Source organism: Dromiciops gliroides, chromosome 3 (assembly GCF_019393635.1).
Source record: "Dromiciops gliroides isolate mDroGli1 chromosome 3, mDroGli1.pri, whole genome shotgun sequence".
Lineage (NCBI taxonomy): Eukaryota > Metazoa > Chordata > Mammalia > Microbiotheria > Microbiotheriidae > Dromiciops > Dromiciops gliroides.
The window spans coordinates 338426170-338445155 of record NC_057863.1 but is presented as its reverse complement, the minus strand read 5'-3'; the positions used below and the strand labels follow the sequence as shown (position 1 = coordinate 338445155).

General features: G+C 37.3%; 1 protein-coding gene across 1 annotated transcript in view; it reads left to right on the top strand.

The window, feature by feature from the left end:
• The window catches only part of SNX4 (sorting nexin 4), a 91408-nt gene extending 79051 nt beyond the window's left edge, over nucleotides 1–12357 (top strand). The window contains exons 11-14 of the mRNA XM_043997049.1: nucleotides 5429–5528; nucleotides 7605–7750; nucleotides 8747–8861; nucleotides 11182–12357. Of these exons, the coding sequence (XP_043852984.1) occupies nucleotides 5429–5528; nucleotides 7605–7750; nucleotides 8747–8861; nucleotides 11182–11229 (409 nt within the window). The 3' untranslated portion in view covers nucleotides 11230–12357. The remainder of the gene's footprint in view (nucleotides 1–5428; nucleotides 5529–7604; nucleotides 7751–8746; nucleotides 8862–11181) is intronic.
• Nucleotides 12358–18986: the final 6629 nt, after the last annotated feature.

Below are 18986 nucleotides of genomic sequence, written 5' to 3'. Positions count from 1 at the left end.
TAGGAAGAATTAAGGTGAGCTGTGCTCCTCACCTGCAAGCTCCTCCAAAGACATGTAGTAAATGCATCAGACTGACAGGGAAATCCAAGAAGAGTAGCATACTTTGTCATTTTTTCCAGCCTGGGTCAGCCTAGGAGACAGAGAGGTTTGGGGACACTGAGGACAGGGATCTGTTGGGAGCAGCCAAATAAAACACTCCATTATAAGGGAGAGACTATGTACCAGAGTTGAAATGTGGTCCAGACCACATCCTGGGGCATCTCAACAAGAACAGGTGCCAAATGGCAGCTTTGTTGCCCACTACCCAGTTCAGGGTCATAGATCTAGGGCTGACTGAGTAGGGACCTGTAGTCTTGATTCCTACCAAGAAAGAAGAAAGTTCAGAAGCAAGAAGCACCTTAGACCCCAGGATCATAGAGGCATCTCAGTTCCAGGCTATGGCCCAATCTGAAGCCTGCAGAGAAATAACCAGGTCAGGAATCCCAGACCAAAATGAAACTTGCATTTCTGTCTCTTAGAACAACAACCCTCCCAGCTGGTTGATATAGCTAAGCCCACCAGCAATCCACTGTTGCTCAGATCCAAACTCAGGTGAGGAACTTACAAAAGCTTAGGCAGGCTTTACCCTCATTTTGGGAGCCCTGAAGTTCCCCAACCTAAACTCTGCTAGAGATCATAGAATAACAATACTCAATACCCCCAAGAAAACAGCAAGAGAATTAACCCAGACTATCCTTTCAGAGTATGCAGAACTTCATCTTAACATCAAGTCCAAAGTCAGAAAGTAGGCTGTAGGAATGAGCAAACAAAAAAACAATCCCACCATAAAAAGCTGTTATGATGACAGCACTCTCAAACAGAAGAAGGAAATGATTCCAAAATCAAAAATCTACAAGCTAAACATCAAGGAAAAAGATAACTTGGGGACAGGTTCAACTAGAATTCCTGGAAGAGAGGAAGCCAGAGTTTAAAAAATATATATATAAAAATGCATTTATAAATGAAATAGAATACAAAACCTTTGCCCAACCAGCAACTTCCCTGAAAGTCAGAATGGACTAGATACAATGACTGTTCTCAATGACTCCATGTGACAACCAGAAAGATTTAAACAGTCAAAGACAAAAGAAAAGAAAATGTAAGATATCTCATATCTCATAGCAAGGACAGCTGTCTTAGAAGACAAATCAAGGAGAAAAAAATTTAAGAATCATTAGACTAGGGGGCAGTGAGGTGGTAGCGCAGTGGATAAAGCACCGGCCCTGGATTCAGGAGGACCTGAGTTCAAATCTGGCCTCAGACACTTGACACTTACTAGCTGTGTGACCCTGGGCAAGTCACTTAACCGTCATTGTCCCGCCCCACCCCACCCCCAAAAAGAATCATCAGATTATCTAGATACCATGACCAAACAAGAAACTAAACATCATATTTCAAGAAGTTTTAAAAAGAAAACTGCTCAGAGCTTTTAGTGGAAAATAGAACTCACTGGTCTTCTACTGAAAGAACCCTCAAATGAAAATTTTCAGAAACATTTTAATCCAATACCCAGAGCTTCTTTATTTCTATAGCTATCTACTCGTATATCCTAATTATGTAAGATAGTTTTCCCTAACTTTCCTTTCCCTTCATCCTGCTGTGTATTTATCTTCCCTCTTCATTCTTTTCTTAAGATCATTGAGATATAACAGAACCACTCCCAGGCCTTCTGTCTATGCTGTAGACTTATGCTGTAACCCCTGATGATAAAAGGGTTCAGTGAGCACATCATCTCCCCTTATTAGGATGCAAGTAATTCAAAGGTCAAAGAAAAAAATACTGCAAACAACCAGAAAACAGAAAATCAAGTACAGAGCAGTTGCAGTCAGGATCACATATGATTTAGCATCTACCACTATAATGGAGCAGAGAACTAAAATGCCATAATCCAGAAGTCAAAGGCCTTATGCCTAAGAATACTTTACCCAGCAAACTGAACATCATTAGGAAGGGGAAAAGATGAATCTTTAATGAAATAGAGGACATCCAAGCATTCCTGATCAAAAGACCAGAGTGTGTAGAAATTTTGAAGTTCAAATACAGGAGTTACTAGAAACCTAGAAAGGTAAACACGAATGAATAATGATGAAGGATAAACCACTTCTAATTCTAATAGAGGGAGATGATATATGTGTTCCCACTGTCCCTATCAATAATTAGAAGGCCTAGGGGTGGTTCTGCTAATATCTTGATCATCTTTAGGAAAGAGTGGATGAGAGAAGATGAAACATCACAGAGGGAAGGGAAAGGAAAGTTAGGGAAAATTACCGTTGTGTAAGTTGGTACACAAGTAGACATCTCTACAGATAAAGAGGAGGAGGTGGAAGAAACGGTTGACAATTGAATCTCACTTTCATCTGAACTGGTCAAAGGAAGAAAGACTATATGCACACAGGTACAGACAATACATTTCACTCAACAGGGAAATGAGGAATGGGGAAAGGGGACAAGGAGAAATTATTGGTAAAGTTAAGGGAGGGATTAGTCCTAAACAAAACAAATTTTAAAGCTGTATGTATTTATAACTCTTTTGAGGTGACAAAGAATGGGAATCGGGGAGTGCCTATCAAATGGGGAGTAGATAAGTAAGTTACAGAATATAAATGAATACTATTATTGCACAATACTGTTGTGCTATAGGAAATGATGATGGGGATGTTTCAGAGAAACCTGGAAAGATGAGTATGCACTGATGCCACAGTGTTGTGAACTGAATGAGGGAAACAATTCATACAGTGACAACAATATGGTAAAGACAAACAACTTTCAAGAATTAGGGAACTCTTATCATTATAATGACCAACCAATCTTTAGACTCCAGAGGTCTAAAGATGACATGCTACCCATATCCTAATAGAGAAGTGAAAGACTAAATGCAGAATGAGACTTAATGTATTCTCTGAAATGGACAATGTGGAAATTTGTTTTGCTTGAGTATACATGGTTTAAGAGGGGTTTTGTTCTTTCATCTTCAGTGGAGAGGGGTATGGGATGGAAGGTGGATTTTTCTTGATTTTTAAAAATCCTTTTAAAAAAGAAGTTATTGCAGTAGTCCTGGTGAGAGGTGATGAGGGCCTAAACTAGAATGGTTATTGTGTAAGTAGAAAAAATGGAAGGGATGGAAAAGATAATTAGGAGGTAGAGTCAAAATACTTGACAAATGTTTGGATATGCGAGGAATGAGGGAAAAGGAAGAATTGAGCATAGTTGAAGTCCTTGAGTCTGGGTGACTTAACTTAGCTGTTCCTCAACAAAAATAGGGAAGTTAGAGGGAAGATACCCGGTTTCATTTTAAACATCCTATAATGTTCATTTTATGACTTAACAGTTTCACATTCACTTCATTTAAATCTGAAGAAATTTTCAGACAGCCATTCAGCAAGTGTTGAGCACTGATAAATGATATGTTCACTATAGAGATTTGTGCTTTAACTTTTTTTTAAACTAATGGTACACACATATTAAGTATGATATAAAATGATGGTATTGTTTTTAGGTGTCTTAATTAAATTCTGCTGCTTTTTTTTTAAAGCCCTATTGCAGTGTCTCTTTATGACATATCTGACCTTGAGTTCTTAAAGGCTGTGCCAGCCAGAACATAAGATCTGGCAGGTCGTAAGCTGCTGACCTGCATTTCTTAACCTTTTTTGTGTTTATGGACTTCTTTGGGCAGTCTGGGTGAAGGCTATGGACCATTCTTAGAACAAATATTTTTAAATACATGTTATTACAAGGGCAACCCAGTTATATTGAAATATTGATCCAAATATTTAAAAACCAAGGTTCCTAGATTCCAGGTTAAAAAGTCCTTTCAGTAAAGGCTTTGAAAATGGGCCTTGTGATAGACCATACTTCTACTACTAGAAAATTAGTCTCGTTAGGCAAATTTTTTGACCCACAACAACTCTGAAACCATCTACTATGTCAGAGGTGTGATGATCTGTCTTACTCTTCCGCTAATTATTAGTGAATTGAGATCATAGATTTCATTGATGAACTCATAAATCCTTAATGTATCAAATTATAAAAATCAGCCCTGTGAGATTTTTATTTTAATGGAATAGGGGCAGCTAGATGGTGCAGTGGATAAAAGTACTGGCCCTGGATTCAAGAGGACCTGAGTTAAAATCCAGCCTCAGACACTTAACACTTATGGTTTGTGTGACCCTGGGCAAGTCACTTAACCCCAATTGCCTCACACACACACAAAAAAGTTATTTTAATGGACTAGAATCCCCCGCAATGTCAGAGATAAAAACAGCGCCCATCTCACATTCTCATTATGGGATATTGCATTCTTAATTAGGAGGGGTTATGTTTTAGGGACTATATAATTATCAATTGTTTTATAACAGGCTTTTTGGTATTTAAATAGTATCCCCAAGTAAGCACAAATGAAATATTCATCAGAACCCTTCAGTAAAACATTTAAAAACGAAACAAAACCCGTCTTTTAAAAAAGGTCTTAAACATACATTGCCACAGTTATTTCTATTGTATTTTTTTTTTTTTTGCAGGGCAATGGGGGTTAAGTGACTTGCCCAGAGTCACACAGCTAGTAAGTGTCAAGTGTCTGAGGCCGGATTTGAACTCAGGTACTCCTGAATCCAGAGCCAGTGCTTTATCCACTGCGCCACCTAGCTGCCCCTCTGTTGTAATTTTAATCCATTTCTTAGTGTAGTGGAATGAGACCTGGCCTGGAAGCTGACCAGGGTTTAAATCCTACCTTCTAACACACTGACTGTATGACCCTGCGCTAGTCACTGAACCTCTCACTACTCTAGGCAGCTCTTTAAGACTATGAATTGCCTTGCTTGAGGAAGTTTCTTCTTGGAAATCGTTGGTCCTTTCTCCTGTGTAGCTCTTGTTGTATTATGTAAAATTATACATATACTTAAAAATTACTAATATCTATTTACAGCTACATATATTCAAAGACCTAGCCAGTCTTTTTGATATGTTAAATATAAAATCAGCCAATGTTCTGATGTTAAACTATGAATTAGCTGTATTTATTAGTATTGGGCTGTTAAATTTATTTTTTTTTTTTAATTCAAGGTTATAAGGGGCAGCTAGGTGGCACAGTAAGAGCACTGGCCCTGATTCAGGAGGCCCTGAGTTCAAATCCAGCCTCAGACACTTGACACTTACTAGCTGTGTGACCCTGGGGCAAGTCACTGAACCTCTGTCTCAATGTCCTCAACTGTAAAATGGAAATAATAACAGCACTTACCTCAAAAGGTTGTTGTGAGGATCAAAGAGATATCTGTAAAGTGCTTAGTATAGCACTTGGCACATTGTTGGCACCATATAAATGTTTATTCCATTTTCTTCCTTCTCTCTATAAAAATGATTAGAAAGTTAAATGACAGCCTTTTTTTCCCCTCAGAGCAGTTTGTAGGAAACATGAATTAATGCAGTATGATTTGGAGATGGCTGCTCAGGATCTGGCATCCAAAAAGCAGCAGTGTGAAGAACTTGCAACAGGGGTAAGTATATTTCATTTAATTTATGCTTTATAAGACTTAAGTTTGGGGCACTAAATTTTGTTGAGGGGGTAACTAGGTGGCGCAGTGGATAAAGCACCGGCCCTGGATTCAGGAGTACCTGAGTTCAAATCCAGCCTGGGACACTTGACACTTACTACCTGTGTGACCCTGGGCAAGTCACTTAACCCCCATTGCCCCGCAAAACAAAAAACCAAAAAACAAACAAATTTTGTTGAGAAAAAAATAGTTATCAATATACAAATGCATTGTATCTAATTATAAGAAGTTCTGGTTCAGAAAAGCACCTTCACTTGTATATAATTTGTGTGTGATATTTTTATTGTGGGGGGGGGAGCCAAGCAATTGGTACTGTTGCTTAATAAGGTATTGAAGAGAACTCTATAGATGTTGCTTGGTATGTTACCATAGTAACTGATACCAGATTTGTATATGTATTTCTTGGGGGGGGGGCCAGTGAGATGAGGCAGGAAGGGCACTGATCAGACCTGTGATTTATCCATGTAGGGAATGTTCCTGGTGACAAAACTCCTTCTTGGAAGCAGATTGACAATTGTTTAGCAATTTATAGTCTTAGATGGTTGCCTGGGCTAGTTTTGTATGAATTAATTTTTTAGTTCGTCTTGAAAGGATTCAGTTAATTATTCTAAAAGAAGTGCCTTTTGCATATTTTAAAAAATTCTTTCTGTGAGTACATGTGAAGAATATTATCTGTTTTAAGTTTCACGAGGGCAAGGCCTATCATATCCTGTTTATCTTACTCATGGGCTACAATATTCTATAGGTAATAGATATTTGTTGATTTGAATTGGTATTAGACTGATTCGTGGAATCAAGGTATACATTGTGAGAAAAATCTTTGATATGCTTTGTGTAATTCCATAATAATGGAGTTCTGTAATATTACTTTCTATTTGTTAACAATTTTTAAAGTTTACAGAGCACTTTATTTTGATTTTTCACACTAGCCCTGTCAGATGAACAGGGCCAGTATTATTATATGTAGCTCATTATGTTTTGGTCTGTACCACATTATATAGTATTAATATTTTGCGTTTAGGGGGCAGCTAGGTGGCGCAGTGGATAAAGTATTGGCCCTGAGTTCAAATCCAGCTTCAGCCACTTGACACTTACTAGCTGTGTGACCCTGGGAAAGTCACTTAACCCTCATTGCTCTACCAAAAAAAAAAAAAAATTGTGTTTAATATCATTCACAATCACAGACTGTCAAAGTGAGATGAGACTTTGTCATATAGTCCAACCCCTTCAAGACCCAGAGAGGTGAGAGTGATTTCATGAGAATCATACTACCAAAATAAAATCACATTACAAGTGACAAAGTAATTTTCAGTTCTCTTATCTGGAAAGCTAGGGTTAGAGCCCATTTCTTCTACCTACTAGTCTGTTGTTCTTTCCACCAGGCCATGCTGCCCTTCATTAAAGGAGATAACAACCAATGTGAATGGGCCAGGCACTCAGTTTTTACCTGTAGTGGTGATGGGATACAGTGAGCTCTAGGTATATTCTTATCTACTTTTTCTTGTGCTTAGTGTGTGACATAGCTAACTGTAGTTAAGATAGTAGTTTGTAGTGGTCTATAGAATAGGTAGTTTGGTTTGTTTATTTTTTTTAACTTTGGAAAAATTCTGGGCCATTTTTGAGTAGGTTTAGGGTAGGGGGGGTATTCCCTCAGTAATCTCCAAAGAATGGGGAACAGGAGAGTAATGAAGTATGAATTTAGGATACTCTCTTTATGCACTACTACCTGTTGTCAAAGCTTAATTTTCTTGGCTTGTGAGTAGATGACATTTTCAGCCTGAGGTAAGCAAATTTTAACAAGTTTTTACCCATTTTTTTTATAGTAGGCTTTTAAATTATATCTGCCTTTATGTTATGGAAGTTTTCTTTGATACCTATAATTTTTAAAAAAGGATACTTTTTGAGAGTATACCCTGACACAAGATTTTTACTTCTTTGGGGGATGGGGAACGGGGAAGGAAGAAACTATTCATCTATCTATTTATTTATTTGTTTGTTCGTTTGCTTGGTCGCTCTTAGACTGTGAGGACATTCTCTCTAAAAGGAATGACTAGCAAGCTGTTTGGTCAAGAAACTCCAGAGCAAAGAGAAGCCAGAATAAAGGTGCTAGAGGAACAAATAAATGAAGGAGAAGAACAACTGAAGTCTAAAAATCTGGAAGGCAGGTAAAAGTGCAGAGAAACATAATAAAATTTCATTTTAGAAGGCATGAAATATTACTCACCAGGAGGTAGTTTTCCCCTGAGATATCTATTCAAAGGGGAATCCTTGTAGCGATGGTAATTAGAAAACATAATAGTTGAGGATCTCCTAAAAGTTTCATGTAGTTTATGTACCTGACAATGTGCATGATTTCCATGCTTTATGTTTTGATATCTTTGAGGATAAATATTGATTAAATTTGACCATGAAACATGTATAAAGTGATCATTTTTGTAGTTTGTGACATTTAATTGCCATCTGACTGGCTTTTCTTATTTTGCTTCCATCAGGTAATGAAGTAACAGAACTAGACCTAGTATTTCTGTTTGTGTTTTTCATTAAAAATGTAAAGGCTATTCATTTCTTCAAAACCTAGTTCCTAAGAAATCAGAATCAATTTAAAGATACCTTTATTGTTAGAATAAAAATTATAAATGCAGTTCACACAAAATTTTTAAAAACCATAGTCGTCCACAAAAGCAAACATAGCACATGGTAAACTCATCTCTCTAAATGTTAAAGCATTTGCTTTATATACAACTGCTTGGTGCTTTAGTAAAACAAAGATGAGCCATACTCATTTTCACAGAAAAACTATACATTTTCATATGACCAAGGGAAGCAGTTTATACAATTATATCTACCAAGTTTGGGAGAAGCAATTCAAGTAGCATTCTCTTGCTTACTTGAAAGGTGCAGTTTGAAATTGTTATGCATATCAAGACCACCTAAAACAGACTTTGTTTGCACACTAGTCACTCAGTGAATACTAGTTGAATTGAACTGTGGCAAAACATATATTATTAAAGGAAAAGGTATGTCTTCACTGAAATATTTTACCCTGTCATTTAAAACATATATACATTCATGTAGTTAAAATCAGAATAGGGTATCTGACATAAACAGTCCCATTTCACATAAGGAGGCACAATGATGATTCTGCCTTAATTTCATTACAGAGAATTTGTGAAAGCTGCTTGGGCAGATATTGAACGCTTCAAAGAGCAAAAGAATCATGATTTAAAGGAGGCTCTCATAAGCTATGCAGTTATGCAGATTAGTATGTGCAAAAAGGTAGGTGTTCAGTAGACCTTTAGTGAACCTACAGATTTGTAACTGTACATTTGGTGAGAACTGTAAAATTTCATTACATCTAAATGCTATTTTGTTGCCAGAAGAATTTTCTTTTCATTTTAAAGTCCATAATGCCAGAGTCATTAAGTTTTTAAAATTGTATCTCATTACTTTATCAAATTTTATAGACAAATATGTAGTATTTTGTAATATATTGAGTTTGTAAATTTATGCAGATGATCTGTCCGAAAACCTGTACCCACAAATAATACTATTAACCTCTAAATATATATACATATATATTAGATATTTAAGAATATTTTTCACTAACAGTCAAAATCTTGAACACACTTGCATTGTTATAGTTTTCAAAGCTGTTCTTTAGCATTTTCTAATCAGTGCTAAGTGAGGTGGGATCTGGCAGTTATTCATTGACCTTGATCCATAAAAACAGCCTTTTTTTTCCCCTTTATCCTAACCTGTAATTTTACCAGTGTAGGGAACTATGTGAAAATTATTCATTGATTCAGATTGAAATGCATTCTCTAGGGCCAAGCTTGGCCATTTCCCAACATTCAGTTCCAATTGTGTTGTTGTTATTGTTATTTCCATTTCCATTGTTGTAGTCATTGTGTATATAATTTTCCCATTTCTGATTACTTTATAACAGTCGTATGTCTCATACTTTTCTGTTTTTGTCATTAATTATTTCTAATGGCATAGTAATATTGCATTCCTATAACAGTTTGTTTCATTGTTGCCGAGTCCAGGGGAATCTACTTTGTTTCCATTTCTTTGTCACTACAAAAAAATATTTCTGAAAATATTTTGGTGTATATGGAGCATTTCTTTTTATCATTGACCTTTGAAGCATATGCGTAGCAGTGAACTCTCTTGGTCAAAAGATACAGAAATTGTAGTCATCCTCTTTGAATAATTTTAATTTGTTTTCCAGAAAGATAAGACAAATTCATAGCTCAGTTACATTACATTACTGGGCCCATCTTTCCTAGCCCCTCCAATATTGACTAGTTCTACCTTTTGTCTTTTTTTTTTGTTGTTGCAAATTTAAGGAGAAATCTGAGTTATTTTGCTTTTCATTTCACTTATTGCTGATTTGAAGCATTCTTTCATATGATTGTTAATAGTTTGTGATTCTTCTTGTAAGAACTATTCAAATCCCTTTGATAGCTTTTCTTTTGGGGAATAGCTTTTGGTCTTTATTTCTGTTAATTGTCTGTATTCTTGTCCATCAAACCCTCATCCATAGATCTTTAAAACAAGGATTTTCCCCCCAGTCAACTCTTTCCTTAGTTGCATTAATTTTGTTCATGTAAAACCTTTTTTAATTTGTTATATTTGAAATGATCTGTTTTATATAATCATTTATATTCTTGTTTGATTGGAAATTGACTTTCTAGCCATAGCTATGAAAGGTATCTTCTAGTTTTTTATGGTATAATCTATAATTTATTCAAATCAAATATTCAGGGTGGCTAGGTGGTGTCCCGCCTCAGACACTTGACACTTAATAGTTGTGTGCCCCACCCAAAAAAAAATACAAATCAAATATCTATTTTTAGTTTATTATAGTATATAGTGTAAGATATTATTCTAAACCCAGTTTTCACCAGAGTACATTCTGCTTTCCCCAGGAATTCCTTTCAATAGGAAGTTCTTTCCTGTCTTGCATGCCTTTTCATCTTTCCATAAATCCTCTGTAAAGGATTCATTCAATGCCCTTGAGATCTTCCTCTGGTTCTTTTATGATTTCTTGGATACATGTACAGCATTTAGACTGTACATCTATTACTATCTTTCATGCTCACCAAATGAATGACTTACCCCATTTTCCAATCCTACATGTCTTTAATAAGATATCTGTTACACCACTTTTATGAGTCTTTTTTTTTTTTTTGGTGGGGCAATGAGGGTTAAGTGACTTGCCCAGGGTCACACAGCTAGTAAGTGTCAAGTGTATGAATCCAGATTTGAACTCAGGTCCTCTTGAATCCAGGACCGGTGCTTTATCTACTGCGCCACCTAGCTGCCCCCCATCATGAGTCTTTAAAAAAACATGCTTCTAGTTTTACAGTGGTAGTTCTCAGAGTCCAAACCTGGCCTATAAACAGAGTATGTTATGTAGTAGGATAGATATAATATGGGAGTTATGACTTATCAAAACTTTAGACATTACCTAGCTTATTTTATTGCTTTTTGATAAAAATTTCCTGGACATCAATGTAAAATCTAATGTACCAAGTCTTAAGTTTTCAGAACTCATTGTAAGTCATCCATTAATGTTTTGATTTTCTTTTAGGGAATTCAAGTGTGGACCAATGCTAAGGAATGCTTCAGCAAGATGTAATCCTGGAGAAATTAATTCCTCTTCAATCAAGTGCCCCAGAACAGAAGCACAAGTACATAATGGAGATTTAAGTTGCTACCTGGTATACACAAAAATTTACAATTTAATCATTTGAATAAATACAGTGTTCTTTATGCTGATTGTAGTTGTTAGAATAGCACAAAAAGGAGATGTTTTAATGAAGATTAACATTGAAATTAAGAACTTATGGTGATTCCCCCCAAAGTCATTTGGTATTGTTTGAGACGATTCTGAACTAGTAAAAGTTCCATTGTTAGGTCATGTTTATGTGTCCTTTTAGCCCATGCTCCCTCTATCAATATGTAAAATGATTTAGAGAGTTTTTACTAAAGATTATATTCTTGAGGTTTACCCAGTAAAGATGGCCAAGTGGAAACTCACCAGAGTGCTGTGGGGGTGATTTTTACTTGCCTTATAGTTGAGCTATTTGCTTTGACAAAAGCTCAGCAGAAACTTAGTGTGAAATCTAAGCTATTCCACCCATACCTCCTCAGCACCCCTGTGAGTAATGTATGCATACACTAGAAAATGCCTTCAACTTTGTGCTTCACCAGAATTTTGATATTGGACAAAAATTTTTATACTGCCAACAAAGACAACTCTTTAAATGAATAGTGGAGTCCATTGTCATGAATTAGTAGAAAGCCTTTTAACTGATTATGTTAAATATAAGATAGAAGTTTCCAAATCATTTTTTCAAGCCTGAGTGATGAGCCTAAATTAACTTGGCTTGGCTCTTGACATATGGTGTTTCAGGGTACGAGATGTAACAATTCAATGTAAAAGATCTATATGTCAACAATATATATAGTATCTTCATTATTAACATCCTTCTTTTATACTGCTTGGCTGTAATTTTGTAAAGAAAAATGAATAAATTATATTGATTTTTTTGTTTGGTTTTCATGATACAGTATGTTCAAAAGCCAGGCATCTTTATTTTTTGCTAGCTTTGCAGAATCTTAAATGTGAACTTGCTGTTTCTAATTATGTAAATAACAATAATCCACTACTATTTAGCATTTGACTTTTTTTACATGTTGAAATGTTACAAAATATTGTGGAAATTGCCAGACTTAATAAAAGAAAGAAGCATTGTGCTAATTTCATATGAGATGTGTTAATTTAACAAAATGAAATACAAAAAAAACCCACCCCAAAACAAACAAAAAAAGGGGGCAGCTAGGTGACCTTACTAGCTGTGTGACCTTGGGCAAGTCACTTAACCCTCATTGCCCTACAAAAAAATAATAATAAAAAACAAACAAAAAAACCAACAAAATGATTCATAAACTATTAATACTTCATTATCTACATCATGGAATATGTCCTTAGATTTCATTCTCTTCCACCTTCTGGTCCTTACCCCATTACTCCCTAGCTCTACTGCTTGTTTCTTTGTTTAAATATTTCATTGTATTTTTTTGGGAACAAAATGTTTGTTTTAAAAATAACGAATTATACTGAAATGTGATTTAATTTTTTTGTTTTATTACTCTCTTGGGTTTTATGAAAGGTAACACTAGTAGAAGGAAAGCTCATCTGTTAAAAGACACACAAATGAACTTTTATCTGAAATAAGACAACCTTCCTATCTGAAATTAAAAACCAAACAAACCAGTAGACACAAACTAAAAAAACCGACATTGGCAAATGGATAGTGTACCTTTCTCACTTCCATCTGGTTTTCTTTAATTTGGAAAAAAAAGAACAGAACTGGTTTTTTTAGCTCCATTCCAAATAAGCAACATAAAACTCTTGAATATCTTTCAAATTTTCTATAAATAAATATATGCCTATCTAATAGAGTGTCTTGATTAGGACCATTTTTATTTACTTTTTGACCTTGTCACAGAAAGATGCTGTAGTTTCCCTTCATATTTTAGAGGACTAGTTTACTTTTTTTTTAAATTGTGCAAGTCAATAGCTAAATTTTTCTAACCTTAAAAATCTATTCAGAACATTTTGGCATGATTACAGAAAAGAGAGAAAAAATAGATAAATGGACTAGGCAAAATTCCTTCTCGTCTTCAAGTTCTTTTTTTTTTTTAAGTATTTATTTCAGTCTCTAGTTTTTTGATTATTTAGTTTAGCTCCCAAACTAAAAAACCAAATATAAACAATAAATGACTTTTAAAGTCTTTTAAACTAATTTAAAAAATAAATACAAAGACAACAATACTGCATCTCAATGACTGCAACTTCTTGACTTCCCATTAAGGAAATGTGACAGTCTGCAGTGTTATCTCAACTGAAATAGTGGTTATTTAAACTTCCCTTTGTATCTAGACATTTGAGTTTGCATGAGTCACTAATGATTGCAACATAACACTCACCAAAACAGGGACTAAAGAATCATTAAAGTGTGTTTTTAGAAAAAGACACACTTTTGTTTTTGTATTAAAGGACAAGGTTCAGCAGAAATAATACCATTCTCCCATCCTCCAGGCTGGCAACATAGCTGTCATTCTTTTCTCTTCACTTTCCCTTACCTCTCTATCCAAAATGTTGCCGAGGTGTATTGATTGTACCTTTGCAACATCTCTTGAATAAGTTCCCTTCTCTCCTCTGATACCGCCAACACTCTGGTGCAGGCCTTCATTTCTTCATGCCTGGACTATTTTAAGAGTTTTCTTTCAGTTGACAAGGTGATTTTTTTTTCTTTTTTAGTGAGACAATTGGGGTCAAGTGATTTGTCCAGGGTCACACAGCTAGTAAGTGTTAAGTGTCTGAGGCCGGATTTGAACTCAGGTCCTCCTGACTCCAGGGCCAGTGCTCTATCCACTGCGCCACCTAGCTGCCCCAAGGTGATTTTCTTAAGTGCAGGTCCAATCATGTCACCTCTCCCCCCCCTACTCAGTAAACTCAGGTGGGTCTCTACCACCTGCCGGATCAAATATAAGATCCTCTAGTGATCAAAGACCTTCATAACCACCCTCCCACACACACATCTTTCCAGTCTTCTTATGCTTTAAACCTCCTCACCTCCAAGTCCTCTTCAGTCTAGTGACACTGGCCTCCTTGCTGTTCCAAGCCCAGGGCACTTCATCTCTTGGCTCTGGGCATATTCACTGGTTGTCTTCCTCCTCATCTCTGCCTTTTGTCTTCTCTGACTTCCTTCAGGTCTCAGCTTAAATTCCACCCTTCACAGGAACCCTTTTCCACTCTCTCTTAATGTTAGTGCTTTCCTTCTGTGGATTATTTCTTGGTTTTACAGCTTGATTGAGTACATAATTGTTTCTGTGTCGTTTCCCCCATTAGATTGTGCGTTCCTTGAGGACAGGGACTCTCTTGACTTTCTTTGTATCCCTAATGCTTAGCACACTGTTTGGCACATAGAGGGTTCCTAATAAATGGTCTTTTTTGACTGACGAAAATTTATTTGGGGGCAGGTAGGTGGCATAGTCCAAAGAGTGCTGGCCCTAGAGTCAAGAATACTAATCTTCAGAGGCAGCTAGGTGGTGCAGTGGATAAAGCAGAGGGCCCGAGTTCAAATCCAGCCTCAGACAGTTGACATTTCCTAGCTGTGTGACCCTGGGCAAGTCATTTAACCCTCATTGCCCTGTCCCAAAAAAAAAATACTCATCTTCCTGAGCTCAAATCTGGCCCCAGACACTTCCTAGCCATGTGACCCTGGGCAAGTCACTTAACTGTTTGCCTCCATTCCCTCATCTGTAAAATGAGCTGGAAAAGGAAATGACAAGCCATCGCAGTATCTCTGCCAAGAAAATCCCAAATGGAGTCGTGGAGAGTTGGGCACAATTGAAATGACTGTATAACAATTTAGAAAGCATATATAACAGAAAAGCCAGGATTTTGCCATATAGAATTCACAATTTGGGGCAGCTGGATGGGGCAGGGATAAAGCACCGGCCCTGGATTCAGGAGGACCTGAGTTCAAATCTAGCTTCAGACACTTGACACTAGCTGTGTGACCCTGGGAAGTCACTTAACCCTTATTGCCCCACCAAAAAAAAAAATCACAATTTTATTAAATTTGAAATCTCTATAACACATGGAATTTCAGGCTTTCCAGTCCCATGTTAAGAATCACATCCAGAAGGAGTTTATTATTAATATAATTTTACATATAATATAAACAGGATATCTCGGATATCCCAAAATACACTAAGATTTTTCTTATACCCTGTATATATTTACTTCATTGATGGAAAAATCTTTTGCAAATGGAAATAGTTACTCCTGGAAAATGTATTAATTTTCAATGTACTTTTACAACTCTTATCTTTTTAAGAACACTTTACTTTATATCAAAGGATGACTGAGCAACCTAATCAACAGACTGAAAAACAATCACAAAACCAAGTTAACTTAGTTTTTATTTATTTTAGAGAGACAGTAATTCAGCACTACATTCATTGTCTTGTTAAAAGAATTAGGGGGCAGCTAGGTGGCGCAGTGAATAGAGCACCGTCCCTGGAGTCAGGAGGACCTGAGTTCAAATCTGGCCTCAGATACTTAACACTTACTAGCTGTGTGACCCTGGGCAAGTCACTTAACCCCAATTGCCTCACCAAAAAAAAAAAAAGAAGCATTTATTAAAGAAAACATTTCATTAGATTGTAAGCTCTTTGAGGGCAGAATATGTGTGTGTACACTCTGTAGATAAAGGTGGGCCTGGAGTCAGGAGGACCTGAGTTCAAATCCATTCTCATAGCTCTCCTAGCTGTGTGATCCTTGGTAAGTCACTTAACCTCTGATTTCCTGATATAATGGACCCACTGAAGAAGGAATTGACAAACCACTTCAGTATCTTTGCCACGAAATCCTCCTTCCAAAAATAGGGAGTCATGGAGAGTCAGACATGAAGGATACAACTGAACAGCATTGTACAGTACTTTACACATAGTCTAAATAGTAAACATCAAATTAAACATTTATATACATATATATGCATATATAGAGAGAGACAGAGACAGAGAGAGAGAGAGAGAGAGAAAGAGAGGAAGCACAAGAATACAAGATGCCAAGAAACATAAGTGGAATACATTCAATACATGGTATTTTAAGTGCACTGGCAGAACAAAGTGCTTTGAGAGGCAGTAGTAAGACTTGGGTTTAAATTCCAACTTAACATTTGCTACTTGTTTGACAGTGAGGAAGTCCCTAACCTTTCTCTGGGTCAGTGCCTCTCATTTTCAGCCCTTACCAGCCCAGCCCTATCCTACCCCAAGCCCACTCTGCCCTGGTTTACTCCTCTGTTCATCCATCTCTATTATATCCCATGGAATCCCTTCTAGCATGAGCAAACTCCCCTTTCCTTTGAGTGTTTCTTTCACCTTTCCTATAAATGCTTCTAAATCCTTGCATTAATTAATATCTGTCAAAGAAGGACACAACCTTCAGGGTTGTAACGGTCTAATGAGCTTTAAGAGAAACTTTAAGGCACTATATAAACGTCCAACTACTTTTCTATCCCCTACCTAAATCATCACACCTTCCTTATCCCACTACAACTTCACTTCATGTGGCTCACCCTACCATGACCATCTTCCTCACTTATGAGTTGCATATTATAGAGCCAGGAGGAGTGGAAAAATAGCCAGCATTGAGCCTTCCCATTTCTGCAGTCCTTCCCTTCTCTATGGCCCTTTAAGTAAGAGACATACACTTTAGTGCATGATGCTATGTAGGCTATGCAAGTTTTTGCTTACATGTGACTAATAGGCAACTCAGATGACATTTGAACCTAATTCTTCCTAACTCCAAATCTAATGTTCTAGCTACTATATAGCAAAGCTTCTTAAAGTGGGGGTTGTGACCCCATATGGGGTCACATAACTGAATGTGGGGGTTGTGAAAAATTTGTCAGTAAATGTTTGATTTGTATACCTATTTTGTAGACCTACGTTACCCAAGGTCATGCAAACATTTCTTGGATGAAAAGGGGTTGTGAGTGGAAAAAGCTTAAGAAACTCTGCTCTATAAGACATTGAAATGGCCTTGAATGATGGAGCTATGGTAAGAATTGGAGCCCAAGAAGTGATGTGACAGAAACAGTGTCTTATGGCAAGTCATCTGGTAGCGCCGTGTTGGATTTGAAGTGCTCTGCTGAGTATATAGAGAAATCAGAGTTTTTCGTCTGACTTTGAAGCATTTCACATTTGCAGGATTCCTTATGAGGACTGGATTTATCAGTACCTAACATTTTCCTCAGGAGTCATTTTCATTTTATGTGGTGAAATGACAGAAAAGTGTCTGTGATCAAGAAAGATGAGTTTAAATTTACACATTTTGTCCGAACATCATGCGGGGAAGTCAGGTATAAAGGGATGGGGGATGGTGATGGATATAAAGGCAGAGTCCGGCATCTAGGGAATGGAATTTTAAGAGTCCTGTCTCCACTATTGCTTTTCTACCTCAAAAACTACAAGTCAGGGGCAGCTAGGTGGCGCAGTGGATAGAGCACTGGCCCTGGAGTCAGGAGGACCTGAGTTCAAATCCAGTCTCAGACACTTAACACTTACTGGCTGTGTGACCCTGGGCAAGTCACTTAACCCCAACTGCCTCACTTAAAAAAAAAAAAGCTACAAGTCACCAGGTATCACAAAATCTAGTACCCATAGAACAGATTTCTTAAAGCCTCCATCACATCTCTATCCGAATGGAGCCTAGTAGCTGGGTATTTCTATAAACTGAAGTAACTACATTTTCCCCTATAATGTGTCCCTACTGCCTAACAACTGTGTATCTGCTTCCATAATTCCTATTAAACACAGTTCTCATCCTAGACATAAACCTAATCCATCTACCAGTGCCTCTCATTTTCAGCCCTTACCACCCAGCCCTATCTTACCCTAGGCCCACTCTGCCCTGGTTTACTCCTCTGTTCATCCCTCTCTGTTTTATCCCATGGAACCCCTTCTAGCTTGAGCAAACTCCCCTTTCCTTTTAGTGCTTCTTTCACATTTCCTATGAATGCTTCTATATCCTCACATCAATTAATATTTGACTTTTGCCTATGACATATTTCCTTCAATGGAAGCTACTCCTTCCATCTTAGTGAGAGTTGGAAAGAGTTCACCCTGTTTCTTGTTTAACCTCTGCTGATTCCAGGCCACTGTGACCTTCAGCCTCTTTTCACCAGGCAGCTGGTGGTACTGTAGATAAAGCACATGGCCTGGAATCAGGAAGGCCTGTTCAAATCCCACCTCAGCTATGTGACCCTGGGCAAGGTACCAAGTCTCTGCCTGGGCTTCCTCAGCCCAGGGGATAATAGGGGGCAGCCAGGTGGTGCAGTGGATAATGCACTGGCCCTGAATTCAGGAGGACCTGAGTTCAAATCCAGCCTCAGACACTTGACACTTACTAGCTGTGTGACCCTGGGCAAGTCACTTAACCCCAATTCACACACACACACACACACACACACACACACACACACAAAGAAAACCAACAACCTCTTGCCATTGATATCATGCCCTTTGTGGAAACCCCAGGCTCTGTCTTGGGCCCTCTTCTCTCTCAATGCTGTCATGATTATTTCTGTGCAGACAGAAACTAAATCTGGGATTTCCAGGCCTGATCTCATTCCTGAGCTCTAGTCATATATTTCCAAGTGGATGTTGAATAGGCATCTCTAACTCATTTTCTTTTCCTTCCAAACTCACCCTTCCTCTGGACTTCCCTCTATCTGTCAAGGGTACCACCATTCTCCCAGTTGCTCAGGCTCACAGTCTCAGCATTATCCAAGAACAATCAAATCACTGAGAATA